We start from the raw sequence: 21,747 nt of genomic DNA on the forward strand, positions 1-21,747 counted from the left end.
TATATGTTATCTAATTCATAAATTATAAGAATGCTTTATTGATCTCCAGTTGCAAGTCTAGATGATTAATTAATATGCCTTTTTCTTTTACCTTAGATATCATCAAGAAAGTATTCTTTATCTACATCTACGACAATGTAGATAGAACTTATTGTCTCTAAATATGCCTCCTATTTTTCGTGTGTCTATCTCCATAGAATTTATCATAATGTGCCAGTTTACATTAAAAAAAATTATTATTGTGTAACAGTTGATCTTCTTATATGTAGCTGATTCATACAGTCCAGGAAGCATGAAGACATACTTTTTCTCCTCATGTAACTACATTGTCAGAAATCATGGCATTCATTGCCAAATAATTCTTGCTATGATCAATGTTATAAGTCATGTTGAAGTATATTCTCATTTTAGTTGTTTCTCATCTGCTATACCATCTAGGAATGATGGCCACTAGAAAAAGATAACCACATCATATTAAGCAAAGCTACTGCAGTAAACCAAGTGCAGTACTCCAATCGAAGTCAGCCATCCCAACTAGTTGAATCTAGGCTGCATGAGGAGGTTGGGGGCCAAGCTCATCATCCTAGAAAGAGATTCAGCCACAGCGATCCACTAGATACGGAAGGAGGGATTGAGGGGGGAGGGGAGTCCCCCGTTTTGCGACATCAAACTGATGATGAGAGATTGTAGCGTCTTTCAGATAGTGCACGTGTACTAGAAGATAAAGAAGGCCGCAAACTGGATTGCATCCTACGTTGCGCAGCACTCTAGAGAGGTACTTTGGCTACACTGGAGAATCCTTTCTTCGTACCTAAGTCAAGTTGTAGCTTTTAATTCTATTGGTTGCTCCTACACTAAAGTAAGGCAAGTAGCCCTTGTAACAAAAAAAAAAAAAAAAAAAAAAAAGCAACAGTGATAGCATGAAAAATCTCGTTCGAGTGAGTGTTGGTCAGTCAAGCTTTTCTTGCCATCTCGTGAATCATATCAATCCATCAATGCCATATCATCATGAAAAGCTTTTTGTAATGACCTGGGGATGCATCTCAGTATTAATCATCTATCATTCGTTAATCACATCATTACCAATTCATAAAGAAATCTATCCATTAGAAAAATTATTATAGGTAGGAAGGAAGCTTGAGTGCTCAAATTTAAAAAAACGCAACTACAACCAACTCGATGTGATGACAAAAGACAGCAATTCAATCTCTATATTTTTTGTTTTTTGTTTGAATGATGTGATGAGACTATAATGGTAAAGATTCAGTGCGAGCCGGATTGCCGGAGTTGGTGGTTATACGTTTCCTAATTTACTGCATTATTATTCCGAGCCGTTACCGCCCGGAATTCCTCGAATTACAGTCTCAATCCCAACAAATCTACCAATCCTGGCACCCAGAATTATAATTCCCACAGTGTTTCCTTTCCTTTTGACTCATCCGCCTCGCTGCTTTGTCTTTTTTATTCTCTCTTTTCTTCTTTTCCTTGGTCCTGTTTTGTTTGGGTTTGCTTTCCTCTTGCCAGTAGAGCAGAAACAGGGGAGGTATTAAAAATAAGAAGAATCTTCACTCAGAGGGGGGAGAGAGAGAGAGAGAGAGTTCTATTTTGCTACGGGGATGGGTTGATAGTGGATGGAAAAGCGGCTGGATCTTTCGGTACAGCTGCTTAGCGAAGAAAGATTCGCTCTTTTCCACGGTAAAAGATTTTTCTTCCATGCCTTGATTGTTGTTTTCTATGTTTTGATTGAAATTCAGTTGCAGAGATATCGTTTCTTGTGCGCCTCTGTGTTTGTTTCATTTTCGGTGCCTTAGATTCGGTAGTTATAATGTTTCGACGGAGATTTAATGTCTTGGATTTTTTTTTTGTTCTTTCATCAATTCCTAACACTGAGTCAATTGGTTTTGTGGTGGCTTGGTTATGGTTTCGGTTGATCATGGAGTCTTGTTGCTGCAGAAAGTAGGATTTTCGGGATATTTCTCCTGGGTTTTGGCTCTCAAGCCGCAATTGTTATCTGTCCCTGTGTCTGATTTCTTTTTCGGTTGAGCTTCTATTCTTCGAGCAATCAATTTGTTCCATGTTTTGATCGAAACTGAGTTGTAGATGGTGGATTCAGTCTCAGGATTACCGAGGTTTTGAATGTGGTTGCTGAAATTATGTGAACTGCTGTTGAAGGAGGAGTCTTTGTTTGCTTTCTTCAAAGGAGGTCTTGTTTCTGCTTCTTGATGTGGAGGTGAGAAAAAAAAAAATTGATATTCTTTATCTTTCCTTTGTCTTCTACTGATATCTTTAACATTACTCTACAGTGACCTACTTCTTGTTTTCTGATGTGATTGCTGTTGATCAGGTGATTTTTGGTGCAAGCAAGCGATTATTCAACTAACTTATTGGGTTCTTTTACTCTTTACTACCCAATAAGGTCTTCCTTATGCTGCACTGAGAGTTTTATATCTACTTTTGCATTTCCAAACCTGATCTCATCTGCATTGCTTTATAGGTGGTTTGAAATTCATCCAATTAGGAACACAAGGCTTCGCATACATTTTGTTGGCATTCATTGAGTTGAGTGGCTTTATGAATTGTGTTTGGAAAATATGTTTTGCTCCTGGCTTGGATCTATTACCTAGGGTTTTATATTGGTGAAAAGATTGAGGCTTTGGAGACTAGAACAGTTAGCATTGGTTTGTCTGCTTGGAGTCATGGAAACGTTGCCACGTGCTGAATCCAGGTGCTTGTATTCATGGTGGTGGGCTAGTCATATCAGCCCAAAGAATTCTAAATGGCTCCAGGAAAACCTTGCAGGTAAGCATTTTCTCTGTATGGTTGTTTTGTTACCATTTGATGCCACAAATAGAGTTGCAGTGGAGAAAGCTTTTACAAAATTTTGAACACTGTACTGCCAAAGTTATTCTTCTTATCAAACTCAAGACTGAGTTCTCTTTCACAATCAGATTACTGTATAATGCCTCCAGTTATAAAATTGAACAGCTGCATTTGGTTTTACAGTTCAGGATCAGGAACAAAACTATTAAGAGACTTCAAATCCAATAGATAACAGAGAACAACATTGTTAGTTTTATTCAGTGACAGGTAAACTTGGATGAAGTGTCCAAAAGCAAATTCTTGCATGAATGAGTTTTTAAACGAAGGCAGAGAATCTGTATTGCATTTAACTCTTTGTAAATCATATTTCTAAAAGTTATAGGAATCACTGCAGTAATTACCATGAGTCTACATATATTCAGATGTTCAATCATCTGAAGTGCTGGAAAAGTACATTTGACCCCCCTTTTGTGTTGATTCTGAGAGTAACATCCCACCCTCCTCTCTCTCTCTTTCAAGAACTAGGACAGGTGGAAGATTGCCTTGAAACTGGGTGAGAGTGGGATCTGGACCCAGGTCACTGGCATCAGTCCTCATTGACTTTGTCAACTGAACCAATTGGCACCCATAGTGTGGGAATACATTTCATCTTAGGACTATGAACTTTTCGTTCTTCATACCTCTCGTCAGATAGTGTTTAGTTGTAACTTGACCCAAATGGATGTAGTGTTTATGCGTAAAGCTTCCTTGGTAGACTTGCTGGGAGTCCTCCAATGGGTCAGTTGAACCCTATCTATCATTTACTGATTCTTCCAGCAGCTGAATAACTTTCTTTACCCTGTTTCCTTCTTCCTTATATAAAGTTAATGAAGCCAGGGAACCTGTCTTTTCCTTTTAAGTGTAAAATTGTACAAAATGGACACTTCCTGTTAGTATTTTCTGTGTGCTAATTACATGGTCAACCATTTTCTGGTTAACAAGAAACTTGTAATTTGGTGAACTTGATAAGAAAATAATACTAGTTGAGATTTGGTAGAACATGATTGTACTTGCTCTTCTATATTTCAACTTCCTTTAATGCTTCTAACAATAATACATATATAACAACTGGCACAAATTTATCCATAGACATCTTGTCCGTGCATGCATGCCTGTAGAAATATTGTGGACATTAAGTACCACATTTTTTACTTTTCAAAAATTAATTAACTAGGTTTTACAAAATTGAATCTGTTTAGGCATATCTATGTGTCTTTGGAGAGATGAACGAAGAGTGGGCCTAACACCATTTAGATATATTGACAAAGAGGTGGCTACAGCCAGAGCAGCATTGTGGAATGTTTGTGCAAGGAATAAAACTAGGATAAAGTAAATCCATTAAAACCTAGGAATGTAAAGTATGATGTTGCTATTTAGCTTCTATCTTGGCAAAATATGCTGGTCATAGACAGTACTGAATTGATAAAAAGGTAGATTTCACACTTCTCAAAGAGAATGATGTTGCCTTGGTTTTCCCCTTTATGTTTCTCTTTCAATCTCATATTTAGCAGCACAAAAGGTATTCCTATATTTCACCATGATGATACAGAATGTTCAACCAAGGCAAAAAATTTGTGCCATGGACAGGTTCTATGATGGCTGTACAATCTTTGGCTGGCTACTAATGGTTGTTAGTTAGGTAGCTCAGAACTCATAGAGCAGTCCATAGCTTTCCTGATGAGATAAATAAAAGTAGTACAGAGCATAACTCCACTTGTTGCCAATATGGTTCTATCTTTGTTGCTTCATCTATAGTTTGTTATCTATTAAAGTATGCTTTCTTAATTGATATCTATCCATTATGTATGCATGTACATGGGTTTCTTCAACTTTTCATCATTAACAAGGTTTGAGAATTTTGTTCAAGCTCATAATAAAAGGAATACATTCTCAGTGACAAGTTTGCAGGAGGATTTTTGTTTTATTTTATTTTAATTTGATGTAAAAATTTGAAGGATCATGTTTAAGGAGATTTTCATTGTTGAAGCTTTTCTCCAAAGACTTGTACATAGATGTCAGTTGATCGATCATTTAGAGCCTACTCCTTTGTTATTATTGCTTGGCATTTTGCATGCATGGCCTCCTTTTCATAATTTATGTTAACAAAAGTGTATTTGTGCACTTATTGTTAACTTAGTATTGAAAACTTGTCTTGGCTTCCCTCTTTTTTTTTTGTCTTATCATTTTTTGGTTATGGAATGTTTTTGCATCTTTATATATTTTCACTAAGATTATGCACTTACTTACCTCGACAGACATGGACAACAAGATCAAAGAAATGATCAAGCTCATAGAAGAAGATGCTGATTCCTTCGCGAAAAGAGCAGAAATGTTCTATAGGAAACGCCCTGAGATTATGAAATTGGTGGAGGAATTTTACCGAGCATACCGTGCTTTAGCAGAAAGATATGATCATGCAACTGGAGCACTTCGCCAGGCTCATCGAACAATGGCAGAAGCATTCCCCAATGAAATCCCATTAGTGTTGACCGATGAGCCCCCACCTGGATCTTCTGCCTTGCAGGAGGATCCTTATTCTTTTAAGATGCCTCCACCCATTCATGAACTGTTCAACCCTGATGACTTACAGAAGGATGCATTGAGTGTGCCCTCACAGTTGAATGAGATATTAGCAGTTGGAGAGGAGACTACCTATCCAAATACCACTAAGGAGAGGGTAAGACGAGGCTTGAATTTCCATGAGGAACAAGGAAAAGGGTCAGAATATAAGCTACTGAAAAAAGAAATTTCCCGGTTACTGACAGAAAATCAAGATCTTAAGAGCCAAATTACATCAGAGTCAGTCCGTGCCGGCAGAGCTGAAACTGAAGCACAAAGCCTGAAAGACACCATGTCTGAAGTAAAATCTGAAAAGGAAGCTGCCTTTCTTCAATACCAGCAATCCGTGGAAAGGATAGCTAACTTGGAGATGGAAGTCTCTCACAACCAAGAAGACATTACAAAGCTTAATGATGAGATGTTAATGAGAGCTAAGAATCTGAATGTTGCACAGGAGAAATGCCTTTTACTGGAGAAAGTAAATCAATCGCTACAGTTGGAACTCGAGGCTCTTAGGCAGAGAGAAAAAGAGCAACAGGAAGAATTTAATGTCAAGCAAGAAGAGCTGGAGAAACTCCACATTTCCATCAACGATGAAAAACAAAAAAATTTGCAGGCTGAAATGGCTCAAAGTGCTTTGGAGAAGCTGCATGCTGAATCTCAAGAAGAGATGAGGCTTTTGGCGCTGCAAATTCAAAGTGGAATCGAAAAGCTGAAGGACATCGAACCAAGCAAAGTGAGCTCAGAAGAACTACTGAAGATTAAGGCGGAAAATGGTAGACTGAACGAACAAAACCTTTCTTCTGCTTTAAAGATAATCAATCTGCAGGATGAGATAATTTTCTTAAAAGATTCAATAGTGAAACTTGAAGATGAAGTGGGTCTGCATGTGGAGGAAAACAAACTTCTTCGGGAAGAGCTCTCCCGTCTAAAAGAAGGTAGAAATGATTTAGAACAGAGACATTTTGCACTAATGGAGCAAATACAAGGAGTGAATTTGAATGTAGGGTCCCTTCAGCTATTAGTTAAGGAGTTGAAAGATGGAAATAATGAACTAAAGGAGATCATTAAGAAACATGAAGATGAAAAAGCTGCTCATTTGCAGAACCTAAAACAAATGGAGAAAGTGTCAGAGAAGAATGCTCTTGTGCAAACCTCTCTTTCAAATGCAAATGTCGAGTTAGAAAGATTAAGAGAGAAGATAAAGACATTAGAAGACTCCTGTGAATATTTCCGTGGCAAGATTTCCATCCATCTATCTGAAAAGGCTGTGCTGGTCTCCCATGTAGAGGCTATTGCTCGGAATATGGAGAAGCTTTTGGAGAAAAATACATTCTTGGAGAACTCCCTATCTGATCTGAACATCGAACTTGAAGATCTGAGAGGAAAGCTGGAAGGCCTTGAGAAATATTGTCGATCTCTTCATGATCAAAATTCCGAACTCATTGCTCAAAAGACTGCTCTTGTGTCTCAGGTAGATGTTTCAAGGACTTTTCCTCCCTCTTTCCTTCAAGTCCCTGCATCATCCATCCTTGTCCTTTAGCTCATTTGAATGGGAATTGGATGTTTATTTTTTCTTCTGATTTTCAGATTTTGACCCATTGACTATTACATGATCTTTTTTCCCTAAAAAAAAAGAAAAAAAATCATCTTATGTGTTGTCCCGGTATTCTTCTTTTTTATTAATGTTTACTTGGTGATAAATCCTGACCAATGTTTGTGCATCAGGTAGAAAGCATTAGTGAGAGTCTGGAAAACTTGGAAGTTAAGTATGCAGAATCAGAAAACAAACACTTGAATTTAGAGAGGGAGAAAAATTTGACATTTCATCAAATAATGGAGCTAAAGGAGTTATTGAATCTTGAAAAGGAAGAGCGTCAAACTGTTATCCAGTCCAACAAGAGTCAGCTGAGTGCTTTAGAGCACAATTTTTTTTGCCTACAAGGAGAAATTCAGTATAGAGAGGAGGAGCTTGAAGTGGAACAGCATAAACTTTTAAGTGCCCAAATTGAGATCTTCATCTTGCAGAGATGCTTGTGTGATATGAAAGAACAAAATATAGTTCTTTCTGAAGTTTGTCAGAAACATCAAGAGACATCAAGCCATGCAGAAAATTTGATTTTGCAACTCGACCAGGATCGCCACATTCAAGAGAAAAATCTAAAATCTCTGTCGTTGCATTATGAAAAGCTGAGGGATGGTGTTCGTCTCATATTAAAAACTCTAATAGTTGAGGAGGATTGGTCTTTGGATGGTATCAAAGATGAATTACTTTTACAGCTTATTTTGCATGAAATTAGATGCTTGCTGAAATTTAGTTCAGAGGACAAGGATGAAAAACAGCGTCTGCTTTCTGAGAAATCAGTTATTTTTGGCCTTCTGGAGCAGTTTGGAAAGCACATGGTAGATATGAGATCAGAAAGGAAGGTTCTCGGGCAAGAATCTAAAATAAGGACTGAGGAACTGTTACTGTTGCATGGCAAAAGGCATGAACTCTTTGAGATGAATGAAAAGTTGAGGCAGGATATGCAATCAGGTAATCAAAGACAGGAAGCACTCAAGGCTGAAATGGAGATTCTTTATGGACGGTTATCAGATTTTCTGCAGGTTCGTCGCTCATTGCAAAGTGAGATTGATAGGTTACTAGAAGAAAATTGCTTCTTGTCAAAGAGACTTGATGACTTGAGGGTGAAAGAGAACACATTGGAAGAGGAAAACAGAATCATCCTTGAAGAGGCCATGGCCCTAGAATTTCTTTGCCTGATCTTCAGAAGTTTCAGTGCTGAGAAAGCATTAGAGCTACAATTATTGAAAAATGATGTGAACTATCTTCATGAGGCTAGAAATGAGCTTGCCCAGGAGAACAGACTAATGATTTTAAAAATGGGAGATCTAGAAGTTGAAAAAGCAGGTCTTAGGGACTTGGTTGTTAATCTGGGTGAGTGCAGAAGGCGTTTGGTGATGCTTGAGAATGATCTTGATGCATTAAAACATGTCTGTGAACAACTGAACCAACAAATTGATACAGGAAGGAACCTTCTAATACAGAAAGACATGGAGCTGTTACAAGCAAATCAAAAGATCCAACAAGCACAAGATGTGACAGTAGAATTATGTCGAAGTATTGAGAGCTTTAAGCTAGATATTAATAAGGGTAAGATGGTAAGAGAAGAGTTAGAGAAGAAGATATTCACTTTGGCAGAAGATCATGCCCATAAGAAAAATGAGATTCTAAGTCTTCATCAAGTAAATGAGATGTTGAAAGGAGAACTTGATAGAGTGCAGAAAGAGATTGGAGAGGTTAGAAGCAGAGAAGAGCATCTGACTTCTGAACTGTGGAGAGGAAGAGATGAGGTCAAGTCCTTTGAGGAGGAAATTGCAACATTATTAGCTGAAATTCAATCTACCACCATCAATGCAGCGCTCTGTGAAGAAAAGGTGCTTGAACTAACAGCAAAATGTGATAGCCTTGAGATAAGTGCTATGGTACGAAGGGAAGTGCTGAATGAGGAAATCACTCTAAGAAATGTGTATATGGATGAGTTGAAGGAAAAACTGGAGGCTCAGGATAGAGAAAACAGAGAACTTAAGACATACTTAACTGCATATGTTCCCCTTGTCATGTCTTTGTGGGGTGATGTTGCCTTGCTGGAAGAGCGCATCCTTACGCTAGCCAATCCTAGTTCATCAGAAAAGCAAGAAATAAAGGTAACTTTACACCAGAATGGCAATAAAGTGAAGTCTCATCTAGTTTTTCGTATTTGTAGTGCAATTCAGTTCACTAATTTGCATGAACCAACATTATTCCACTCTCTTACCCCTAGCACATGGGAATTCAACTCATAACACATTTGTTTGATTTATCAACTCATGGATATTATTCCTGAGTCATGTTTACTGGTCTGGCTAGTCTTGGCTTGGCTTTGCTATGTCTGGAATGCATCTTGAAGTATTGCTTATATTGTAATAAAAAAAGAAAACATTAATATAATCTATGTATACTTTTTTCACAATAAACATTAATAGAAAACATTAGTGATTTAAAGTAACAATTTATGTATCTTTTCTGCAATAACAGAATTGAGCTGATAGAAAAAATGATCTCCAAAGGAACAATCTATGTATCTTTTTTCCAGTAATAGAATTGAGCTGATTGAAGTCATGATTTCTAAAGAAGCAATATGTGTATCTTTTTTTCCAGGAAGTTCCTTTGGTGCCTCTTCAGAGTAAGAAGAGCAATCAACAACCTATCAAAGATAATTGTGCCATGGATCTGACAGGAATTCTGAAGTTGCAACAATTGCATGCCAAAGTTGAAGCACTCCAGAAGGTGGTCATGGATGCTGGAAGACTTTTAGGGAAGGAAAGATTTGACTCGGATTATAGTCTGGAAGCTGCAAGGAAAGAAATTGAAGGCTTCAAATCAAAGGGAAACTCAGATGATGAAATCACTAAAGTGAAGCATGAGCAGAAGATGAAGGATATACAACTTGATCTTGTTTCAAATTCTTCACGACATGGCAATAGTGTTGGTTCATATGGGCTAAGAGAGACAGGAAATGCCAAATCTAATGATCAGACACTTGAATTATGGCGAACAACTGAAAGGGGTCGCAACAATTACATAGAGATAACTCCATCAGGAACTACAGTGCATGATTTGAAGTATCACCAGATGAAAGCAATGGAGGAAGGAAAGGGCAAGCAACCTATCTGTGAACTGCTGGATGAAAAAGAGTTGGGCATCGACAAGCTGGAGCTACCCGAAAAAGCTATGATGGAACCCCATCAAGAATGGAACAGAAGGGTCATTGAGAGGCTTTCTTCTGATGCTCAGAGGCTGTTGGTCCTTCAAGCAAGTGTACAGGAACTGAAAGCAAATATGGGAACATCTGAAGAGGTTAGTAAACCAAGAGGTTTTGAATTTGATACAGTCAAAGCACAGTTGAAAGAGGCTGAGGGAATCATCTCGCAGTTGATTGATACCAACAGCAAGATGACAAAGAAGGCTAAAGACTTCATCTCATCCTCTGACAATTTGCTTGAGGACAATGTAGAGATGGGGAGCACAAGCCAAAGGATAATCTCAGAACGGGCACAGAGGGTGTCAGAAAAGACTGGAAGGTTGGAACTGGAGCTGCAAAAAATCCAGTATACGTTGCTGAAACTTGAGGAAGAACATGCAAATAAGGGAACAAGAGCTGCAGGAAAAAGATCAAAAATCTATTTGCGGGACTATCTTTATGGAAGGAGAAACAGCCGTAGACAGAAGAAATCCCCTACTTGTGGCTGCTTCAGGCTTAAACCAAAGGATGAGTAGTTCTTTTTCCTACTGCATCGATCACTTGATACTGCAGCTTTGACAGAAGAGAAGGTTCATGCAAGCATACTATTGATAAGCTTCATGAATGCAGTAAATTATTTCTATATTGTCTAATTTTCTAAGAGAAGTCTTCATTTTGAGATTCATAAATAAGTAGTTCTGATTTAGCAAGGAAAGTATTAATGTCGGCCTGATCCATATAAGCCGTTTAGGTGAATTTTCTTTGCACACATGCATTCATGTGGATGTTTATGTGCATTCATTATTTCAGTATGGAATTCTCCACAAAAACACAATACTAACCCTCTTTCCAGCTACCTGTCCGCTTTGTAATTTTCCAATGATGCTTATCAATAGCTACCTAAATTTTTACACAAGCTTCTACTCCTTTCCCACAGCTTCCATTTATGGTATTGGTAAATCATCCTGTCGTCCATATAAACCCTGCAGCACAATTTGAGATGTTAAAGCTGCAGTATCAAGTTGCTGAACCTTCTCTTACATAATTATGGTATTGTTTATCCTCCTGCAAACATGTATTGGATGTCGCTGTTGTTCGTGGGAAGGATGGATAGTGCTTTTCATGTCATGTCATTAACATAATTTGAGAATGTTATTTGTATCAAATGGTAGATTGAAACAAGATTTGTCAGTTGCTGCATTTGCTTGTTTCGTACGGCTAAATTCATCTCTCTTGCCAGGAAACTGTTTTGGTAGAGATAGAAAACTCGACTGTCAGATGGTAGAGAAAAATTATGACATGTCTATTCTGAGCAGAGAGATGAATCTAGGCTGGTTCATGGTTCTGCTGTCATGTTTGAAGAAGAAAGAAAGTTCGTAACCTTTTCACACAGGCATGTAGAAAATCTGATCACGCAAAGATTTCTAATTATCTGGGTACCGAGCTTCTGTTCGCAAACTGACATCTTGAGTCCCTTCTTTGCTGCCGTTGCTTCTTCAAAACTCTCTCATCAGAAAAGCATCATTTTCTGAGCTTGCACCGCATAAGATGAATATATGTGCACCTAAATACCTGCATGGATCACAATAATCTAATTGACAAGCAGGTTGACGAGTTCGAATCATAGTCTCAGGACCACCAAATGGGTCGGAGCAGCTGTTTGCATTGGTTGAATGTTGTAGTTCCTCCATGAATTGGATGTTGTAATAATTCACTCGTAAGTGTTCGGGTAAGAGGCAAAATTGCCATCATCAATTGAGTAGGTCTTGATTCTCAATGCCACCTTTCCAGCATCAACAAAGTCACCATAGACACCCATCACTGGGTATACAAGCGAATAGGCTGATGATACCAATTCAGTTTGCCCGCTCAGCCATTCAAAAGACTGACAGGCAGTAGCTTCCTCAAACCACTAGCAGCATTCATGGCATCGAGATTAACCTTTCAAAAAGTTCCCAAAGGCAGCATCAAATAAAGCAGCATGGAGTAGTCAATAAATTTGCAGCAAGTCAACCACGAATTAGTTCTCTTGTCATAGGATATAACCCTGTGGCAATCCCAGCACTCGCCAAACTGCTTGGTTCTACTCTAGCCAGACCTTGGCAGAAAAAGAGATCTCAAAAATTCCAAATACCCTAGACAAGCAACTGGACTATTCATTGACTGCCTTTCATACCCTGTTTTCTATTGACTAGCTATCATACCCTGTTATTAGCTATAATGGAGTCAACAATGAAATAACCTGAGAAGCACTAATATTTCCACAAAAATGGTAATAACGCTTAATTTCAGATTAAGAAAATGACATGGTATACATAGAAATGTTTAGCAGTGTTGGAAGCTAATAGCACAATTAATGGGGGGTAAAAAAACACTCAAACCAGAAACAAGAAACGACCGCAAAAACATCCACTGTAAAGTGTTAAACTAATAATCAGAAATCAAAAGATAGCTGACAAAAGATATATTGAAAATGAAATGAAAATTCAACACTTTCAAGCTCCAACAATCTCTGTATCTTCCCCTGCGATTGGTTCCTCAGCTGGCTCTCCATTTTCACACCAGAATCTTCCCCAGAATGTTCATGGATCTGCAGGCCACGCAGCAAAAGATTGTTCTAGGAGATTATAGCAAAGGCAACATATTTTTTTCCGAGTTCTATCTTGCTAAAGCTAGCACAGACAGCAAGGTCCACGCCATCAACATGCCATTGACCCTGTACACCCATAAATTAGAACAACTTCGGAAGGAATAATAGTAACTATACTGACTGCATCGCAAAATGTTCGATGGACGTGTGAGATCAGAAGATCTCTGCAGTCACATGCGGCCAAGAAATGACCCAAAAAGTTTCTAGCATTATGATATTAAAGATAAATGTGACATGAAACAAAAAGTTAATGATCAAGCAGAACAATACCTGCATCAGCTTCCCAAGATCGAATTTAGGAGTCTTCAGAATCTTTTCTTATGAATACACTTTGTAGAGGATAGATACAGTGAGCTGCCTTCTCAACCTCCTTTCCAATCATTTCAGGAATGAATTTTTGCACCTAGTCTTTCAGATCATTAGAAGTTTCCTGGTTGATCATTATTTCCCCCATCTTTCGACGTATCTGACAACAGGAAAGATAAAAAAGAAAATGGCTTAGATATTTGCTCTGTTTAACAGAAGTTATCTTACGGGTTAGAAAAACAAGGAATTGTAAAACTTGTATCTCAAATTATTCAAAAGATCATGACTCCAAATTATTCAAAAGTTATCTTGGCGCAAGCTGATACAAACTCCAAATTATTCAAAAGATCATGAACGATGTTTAGGATGACATGCACGATGGCCCAATATCAATTCCAAACTATGGACTCTGATATTAAAATTGGACAAACATCACATGACCTTAAGTGACTTAATTTTCATTAACACTTTAATTCTCCTTAGAAACATATATGATAGATGTCCCCCACAATAAGCTTCTTTCATCCATATAGAATTAAATTATGAATCAAAGTGTGAGATTATGATGCATACAAGCTCAAAACCAAGGTTTGCAATATGAGGACTGGACACCGTAGCGGTGTCCAACCAGTACACTCTTTATCAATCATTGTTATGATACATACCTTAGTTCTGACACTCTATACAGGGTATCTGCTGAGTCTTGGTACGCTACTAGTACAGTGCGGTGATGCCCCATACTGGGCGGTATAGTCCGAGATTGCAAACCTTGTTTTTGAGTTACAACCTGCTTTCAACCTAATAACAGGCCTCTGATCGTTATGTCATCTTTAAAATATCTGACCAAAGCAAGAAGGGCCAGCCAGAAAAACTAGGACTAAGGTGGCAAGTAGCCTGCCTTATTGCTATGATGCTTAAGCTTTTACATAGCAAGACCGACACTGATTTTAAAGGTGATGCATCTTATTGATTCATGCAATGAAAATGTCACAACCCAAATAATTTCTCATACTAATTCTGGTTACGGTATGTGCAAACAAATGCTTGCGCGCTGATAACTGTAGAGATATCTAACCAATACACTTCTTAAACTGAATTTTACATTCAAAAGATGTCGTTGGCAAGACAGGATGATTTTTCTTCTCACTGCAATGAAGGTGTATTATATTTTGGATCCCAATCTTACACCTCTCCCTGAACCAAAACAAAAAGGAGGAAAGGGCGAAATGAAGACGAACTTCTATGCCGTGGGCACATCTTGAATGCTTTGTCTGATCGTCTATATAATTTCTACAAGGAAATGAAGTCTGCTACAGAAATTTGGAAAGCATTGGAATTCAAGTATAAGGTTTAAGAAGAAGGTACAAATAAATTTTTAATTGCTGAATATTTTGATTTTTGTATGGTTGATAACAAACCTGTACTCGATCAAGTTCATGAGTTACAAGGTATTGTTAATAAAATATGTGCTCTCAAAATTAGTCCTCCTGAATCATTCCAGGTTGGAGCAATTATTGCAAAACTTCCACCATCTTGGAAAGATTATAGGAAGAAGTTTCTGCATAAGGCAGAAGATTTTTCATTGGAACAAATTCAGAAACATATTCGAATCGAAGAGGAATCTCGTAACAGGGATAAAAGAGGAGAAATTCTGTCTAATTCTAATGTTCAGGTTGTTGAGGCCGGATCTAGCCATACAAATAAGAAAAATTACAAAACATCCAAGAACCATCCCAACAACAAAAGGAACAGAAAGAACGGCAAAAGTTACAATTGCGGTAAAAAGGGGCATCATACCAAAGAATGTTGTTCAAGGAAGAAATTGAAAGAGTCCGCAAATATAGTGGAAGAAAAAATTGTAGCCATGGTGACTGAAATTAACATGGCTGACCCATCTTCTAGGTGGTGGTTTGACTTTGGGGCTACAGTTCATGTCTGTAAAGATAGATTTCTTTTCAAGACATCTAAACAAGTAACTGATAGCCAAGAGGTGCAAATGGGAAACCATGATCGTGCCAAGGTTGCTGGAAAAGGCAGTGTTTAGTTGAACTTCACTTCAGGAAAGACAGTGACTCTCTTAAATATTCTTCATGTTCCTAATATGAGAAAAAATTTGGTCTCGGTTCATTTTGTATGTAAGAGAGGTTTTCGGGTTGTTTTTGAATCTGATAAGCTAGTCTTGAAAAAGAATGGGACATTTGTTGGGAAGGTTTATGGTTGTCATGGGATGTTTAAATTAAGTATTAATAAGAATAATATTGCTTCTTCTTATATTGTTGAGTCCTTTTCTTTATGGCATAGTAGATTAGCACATTTAAATTTTAGATCAATTAAGAACATGAGCAAACTTGGATTAATTGATTACCATGATTTTGATTGTGATAAATGTGAAATATGTGTGAAATCTAAAATGATTAAAAAACCTTTTTTTAGAGTTAAAAGAACCACTGAACTTTTAGATTTAATACATTCTGATATTTGTGAGTTAAATGGTGTCTTATCTCCTAGTGGAAAAAGATACTTCATCACCTTTATTGATGACTTTTCTAGATATACATACGTTTATCTTATGAAAACAAAAGATGAAGCTTTTGGAAAATTTCAAATTTATAAGGTTGAAGTTGAAAATCAATTGAATAAAAAAATTGAAGTTTTTAGAAGTGACAGAGGTTTAGAATATTTTTCAGATGAGTTTGATAATTTTTGTGAAATGCATAGTATCATACATGATAATTCTGCACCTTACATGCCACAACAAAATGGTTTGGCGGAAAGAAAAAATCTTACTCTTGTTGAAATGGTAAATTGTATGATATGCATGCTATGTTGCTTTTGAACTTATGGGGTGAAGCTTTATTTACAGCGTATTACTTGCATAATAGAATAATTTCTAAAAAAAACAATTTTTATCCATATAAATTATGGAAGGGTAGGAAGCCCAATTTATCATACCTCAAAGTGTGGGGGTGTTTGGCATATTATAGGGCTCCTAACCCTAAGAGAACTAAATTGGGTCCTAGAGCAGTAAAAAGTGTCTTTGTTGGCTATACTGAACATAGCAAAGCTTATAGACTTCTTGACTTAGAGTCAAATACAATTGTAGAATCCCATGATATTGAATTTTTTGAAAATAAATTTTATTCGGATTCTAAAGTTGTAGAGACCCAAAATTCTGAACCTTTAGATAATGTAAAGAAGTCTTTGATTCTTAGTGAAGAGCCTAGAAGAAGTCAAAGACCAAGGAAAGAGAAGGATTTACCTCTAGACTTTATGTCATCTTAATCAATAAACTTTCTAGTTGAAGGACATAGAGAAAAATTGACAAATAAAATGCCCATAGTGCTTAATATTCAGGCCGATCCTAAGACATATTCAAAGGCCATTGGTTCTAGAGATGGTGCATTTTGGAGAGAAGTCATCAATGATGAGATGGATTCAATTATGTCTAATAACACTTGGACATTAGTTGACTTACCCCTAGGTTCTAAACCTATTGGCTGCAAATGGGTTTTCAAAAGAAAATATGGTTCAGATAATTATATGCAGACGTTTAAAGTCAGATTAGTAGCCAAAGGTTTTAAACAAAAAGAGGGTATAGACTACTTTGATACATATGCTCTTATAGCCAGAATATCTCCTATTAGAATTCTTATGGCATTGTCTTCTATATCACACGTACAAATATATTAAATGGATGTTAAAACTGTATTTTCAAATGGTGATGTAAATGAAGAGTTGTACATGAAACAACCAGAAGGGTTTGTCCTTTCAGAAATGACAATAAAGTGTGTAAAGTGAATAAATCATTATATGGTTTAAAACAAGTGCCTAAACAATAGCATGAAAAATTTGACAAATGTGTTTTGTCTAATGGGTTTCTCCATAATGGTGCTGATAAATGCATTTATTCAAAGTGTACAACAGAAAATGGTGTGATAATATATTTGTATGTCAATGATATATTGATCATAGGTACAAACATGTTGGGCATACTTGAAACTAAGAAGTATCTAAATTCTAATTTTAAAATGAAAGATCTGGGAGAAGTTGATATCATCTTAAAAATTAAAGTTAGAAAACATAGTGGGGGCTATGCTTTGTGTCAAGCACACTATATTGAGAAGATGCTTTTGAAATTCAAACATTTTGGTTATAAAGAATTTAACACACCTTTTGACTCAAGTGTTAAATTAATTGAGAAGTCCGGTACAGCAATTGCACAGCTTGAGTATGCTAGTGCTATTGGTAGTTTAATGTATCTTATCCATTGTACTAGATCGGATATTGCTTTTTTTGTTCGTAAATTGAGTCAATTTACAAATAATCCCAGTGGAGAGCATTAGAAGGCAATCAACAGTGTCTTTGGTTATCTTAAGAGGACCATGAGACTCGGGTTGCTTTATAATAAATTTCCTACTGCACTTGAAGGTTACACAGATGCTAGTTGGATATCTAACATGGGAGATAATAAATCTACAACTGGATGGTTATTCCTTCTTGGTGGTGGAGCTATTTCATGGGCATCTAAGAAACATACTTGCACTACCAGAAAACAAGTGTATAGTGACGGAACACTAGTGACGGCCCGTTATCAGTCACTATTTATGACGGATTAGTGAGAGACAGAAATTTAGTCACCGTGGTGTGAACTTAGTGACAGATTAGTGATAGACCGGTCACAGAATATGCGGATAGGGTGGGCGCCAAAACTTAGTGAACACTATAGTGACGGAGTATCTGTCACACAACTGGTAACCGAAATTGTAACCAGACAGTGACAAATTCAGCCGTCGCGAAAATCATAACCCAAGTGTTTATAAATTTTTAAAAGATTATTTTTGGCAGCGACGGATTATTGACATAAATTTCTATCACCAAATTTATTTTTTAATCCAAAAATATTAAAAATATTATTTTTGAGTAATTATAAATTAAAAAAAGGTAAAAAGAGGAAAATCCAAAATGAAACTAAGTGTGCCCGCCGCCCCGCCCAAATTCCTTTGATAGCCCAAATCCCAATCGCTCTCCAGAAAACCCATTGCCTCTTTTGCCCATGCTCTTATATTCTCCGCTCCTGTCTGAAGGAAAGATCACCGCTTCCTCCTGCGATTCTCTTCTCGTCTCTCAATCCCTGTAAAGTTTTATTTTCTTGTCTGTTTGATCTCTCCATGGACGTTTAAATCTATTCGCATTTCGTTTCTTCATCTGCTTTTGCTTCATCTAGTTTCGATCAGCGCAAAAAGTTTTCTTTCTTTTAATGCCCTAGATCTGAGCATCGTTCTTTTCTTTTGAATCCATATAACAGAATATTTCGCTCCTTCTCTTGGTGATTTTGCTTGCAAAGTGTGATTGAATATGGTAACCTTTTTGTATTTCTCGTTTACGTGACTTCTTACTTGGATCTGGTTTTCTTGGACGCTTTAATCCCAGAAGGCGACAAGGTAATCCCAGGGTTTGTATTTTTTCTCTTTTTCCTCCTATATGGTTGTCTTTTTATGTTCTTTAATTAGATTAGCTTTGGTTGGCTCGTGTGATCTGTTTCGAACTGCTCTACGATGGTTTTTGATCTTGGTAGATGGGTTTGAGATTGTTGATTAGCGATAGAAACATTTGTGTTCTTGATTTTTTTTGTGCAGACTTCTTGGATTTCTGGATCTTAGATTGGAGCGATACAATGTAGATATATAGATAGATTACTTGTTTAGATGTTCATAAGCCATGCAGTTCCGGCACTCACAAATCCACTATTCAAAGTGGAGACTTGAGATAGAATCTCTGGACATTGGCTATTCTGACCTATGTTTACTTGCTCATAGAGTAGTATATTTTTGGCTCCCATATGACGAAACCTAATGTTAAGCTTTTTGAGGTTAGCTTAAACTCACTAGGGATTTTATCCCTAGCTTTAGCTTTAAACTGTTTGGGTAATTTTAACTTGCCTTGATGCCTTAGGTGTCTTTCTCTTGATTAGGGTCTTTTCTTTAGCTGAAGCAGTTTTTTTTAGTTGATAGCAAGAACTAGAAAGCAAATACAAGGAGCAAATATAGAAAGCAGACATTGATTTATGTCTTGATTATTTTATATATAAGATCTCTTTCACTTTCTTCTTGATTGTCATTTGATTTTTAGAAGAACCATGTCATTTGATCGTAGTTGGATGTACCACCGACTTTATGAAAATGGTTACATTTAGAGCTGAGTTCTATGATGGAGTTAAAGGGTTCCTTGAGTTTGCATTTACTCAATTAGAGTATTGTGGTGGTGATAAGATTAGATGCCCTTGTATAAGATGTGACAACCAGAAATTTATTATTGGATTAGAAACTTATTATTGGATATTAAGTTGTGGCCTAATCCAATGCTGCCAACTTCTATTCTTTGTGATAGTGAAACTACTTTATCAAGAGCTTACAGTAGTACCTACAATGGCAAGTTTAAACACATAAGTCTAAGACATGAGTTTGTAAGACAATTGATACGTGATAGAGTAAACGATTACATATGTGAAGTCAAGTAAGAACTTGGCTAACCTTTTTACCAAAGGCCTACTTAAAGAAGTGGTAAGGGTAACATCTAATGAGATGGGGCTAAAATCTTTTTCTTTAGTCACCAATAATGGTAACCCAATCCAAAACTAGAAATTTACTAGTCAAATGTTTAATGGATAAAAACAAATGGTTGATAAGTGACTCAGTAACACTGATATAAATTGTAAACTCCTCTTAAAAAATTTCTTATGAAAAGTTGTGCCGCAGTGTTGTCCAGTACGTTAAAAGAGGGATGAATTACATTCTTAATGAAGTTTAAAGTGTCTAAATAATGGAGGCACAAAGGAACGTGGAGGTGGTGCCGCTTCTCACAAGAGCTTAGGTTTGCTTTCCGGATTCTCACAAAAATTGTGACTCTTGAAAAGACATCTGAAATTCTATAAATAGAAAACTCTCAAGAGTCTTTGTTTACAAAGACTTCTTCCCCTCCGTCGACACCCTTGGCACCAATGATCTCGACTTTTCCCTCTTCCCCTCAGCAGAAGCCCTCCTCCTCCTCCTACTAGAGCCCTCCCCCACTGTCACAGCCACCACCCGCCCTTTCTCCAATGACACCGACATCCTCTACCCAAGCGCCGCCGCCGACGTCGTTGCCGTAGCCAGCGATGTGCACCTCCAGGCAAAGCCCTCGGTCCCCAGATGGGGCACCAGGAGCAAGCGCTTTTGAGCCCCCACCGGCTTCGCCACCGCCTGGTCCTCCCTTCCACCACCATCTCAGTCCTCACGATCATCGTCGTCGTCGTCTTCGGATTTTCCACCGTTCTGGGCGAAGAAGCGGGGAGGGGTAGATCGCGGTGGAGAGCAGGGTTCGGAGGTGCACGCACTGCGTGCGGGAGAAGACACCGTAGTGGAGAATGGGGGCCATTGGGATCGAAGATGCTATGCAACGCATGCAGTGTCCAATACAAGTCCGACCACCTGGCGTTGGAGTACCGGCCGGCTGCTAGCCCCACCTTCGTCCTCACCCAGCGCTCCGACTTCCACCGCAAGGTCATGGCGCCCCGCCGAGGAGGGGTGGGGGTGGGGGGGAGAGAGAGAGAGAGAGAGGGACGTTTGGAAGGTTGAGGAAATTAACCTAGGGTAAGTCTGGTTTGAATGAAAGTGATATAGATTTTTTTTTTTACCCCATTTTGCTGATGTGATGATCTACTATTGGTTCGACTTAATCGTGACTGCAACGCAGCTCAAGATTTGGAAGGCACTCCCTTAACTCGAGCGTATGCAGTATCTTCGATGCCGTTTGTTGTCCAGTAATTTGGAAAGATCTTTTGGATTGTCATATATTTGTTCTTCTATTGCTGAGTCAGCTTCCTTCTTCCTTCTTTTTTTTTTTTTTTTTTTTTTTTTTGACTTTGTTGGTCGTGCTCAAGCAAGGTTCGTGCAGCTGTTGTACCGAAAAAAAAAACTCAAGATTTTAGTTTAATTATGTACGGTAAACTTAGAAGCACCATAACACCTTGCCCCACCCCCTAAATTGTAATCCCAATTTAGTCCTTAAAGTCAAAATTTTATTGTCCAAATAATTTTTGGAGAGCTCCGGTGAAGCAAAAGATCACGATAGCCCAGAAATTAAAACCAATGTCATAATGCTTTTGAGAAGAAAATCCATTGTTAGCATGTTAGATTTCTAGAGGCTACAGGAGACTCTTGTGTTACTTCTCTCTAATATTGTGATTGGTAATCAACGAGGATGGATTACAAAGTACCTCTTGTATCCTACCTCATTATTTTATAAAATTAAAAAAAATATAATTTGAGAACAAGTCTGTTAACAGATTTAAGAGTTTTAGCCAGTGATTTTTTGGGAGAAAAATATGCCGTAGAGATAGGGGTTCGAATCTTTGAGAGACTTGAGGAATTCATGAGCCTTGATGCGTGCGATTGTGGAATTTCTAACAGAAAGAGTTAAGGGTTTAATTTGGTAGAGATATTCTAACAATAGTAAAAAATTTCAAACATTACAAAGAAATTAAGGCATAATGGTATTTCGAGAACCATGAAAGTTTTACAATGGTTACTACCGCAGACAATTCTAAGATTA

The 21,747-nt window shown here is 37.6% G+C and overlaps 1 protein-coding gene across 2 annotated transcripts; it reads left to right on the plus strand.

Annotated features, from left to right (window-relative positions):
• Positions 1-1,362: 1,362 nt before the first annotated feature.
• LOC103707334 (protein NETWORKED 1A-like) lies at positions 1,363-11,115 on the plus strand. 2 transcript variants are annotated; one of them, XM_039126055.1, is made up of 7 exons: positions 1,363-1,695; positions 1,954-2,230; positions 2,345-2,416; positions 2,495-2,799; positions 5,115-6,892; positions 7,147-9,126; positions 9,620-11,115. In XM_039126055.1, exons 4-7 carry the CDS (start codon positions 2,697-2,699, stop codon positions 10,736-10,738), a joined length of 4,980 nt encoding a protein of 1,659 aa, XP_038981983.1. In that variant the 5' UTR covers positions 1,363-1,695; positions 1,954-2,230; positions 2,345-2,416; positions 2,495-2,696; the 3' UTR covers positions 10,739-11,115. The 2 variants fall into 2 exon arrangements, with proteins under 2 accessions (XP_038981983.1, XP_008789995.2); XM_008791773.2 differs by having other exon boundaries at positions 2,114-2,230.
• Positions 11,116-21,747: the final 10,632 nt, after the last annotated feature.

This window comes from Phoenix dactylifera, chromosome 4, assembly GCF_009389715.1.
Source record: "Phoenix dactylifera cultivar Barhee BC4 chromosome 4, palm_55x_up_171113_PBpolish2nd_filt_p, whole genome shotgun sequence".
NCBI lineage: Eukaryota > Viridiplantae > Streptophyta > Magnoliopsida > Arecales > Arecaceae > Phoenix > Phoenix dactylifera.

What these genes read in the sequence shown, in the direction of transcription:
- LOC103707334 (XM_039126055.1), top strand. Translation starts at nt 2,697, where the DNA reads ATGGAAACGTTGCCACGTGCTGAATCCAGGTGCTTGTATTCATGGTGG. An exon ending in AGACTGCTCTTGTGTCTCAG is followed by an intron (nt 6,893 to 7,146) that starts GTAGATGTTTCA and finishes TTTGTGCATCAG; the next exon opens with GTAGAAAGCATTAGTGAGAG. An exon ending in CAGAAAAGCAAGAAATAAAG is followed by an intron (nt 9,127 to 9,619) that starts GTAACTTTACAC and finishes CTTTTTTTCCAG; the next exon opens with GAAGTTCCTTTGGTGCCTCT.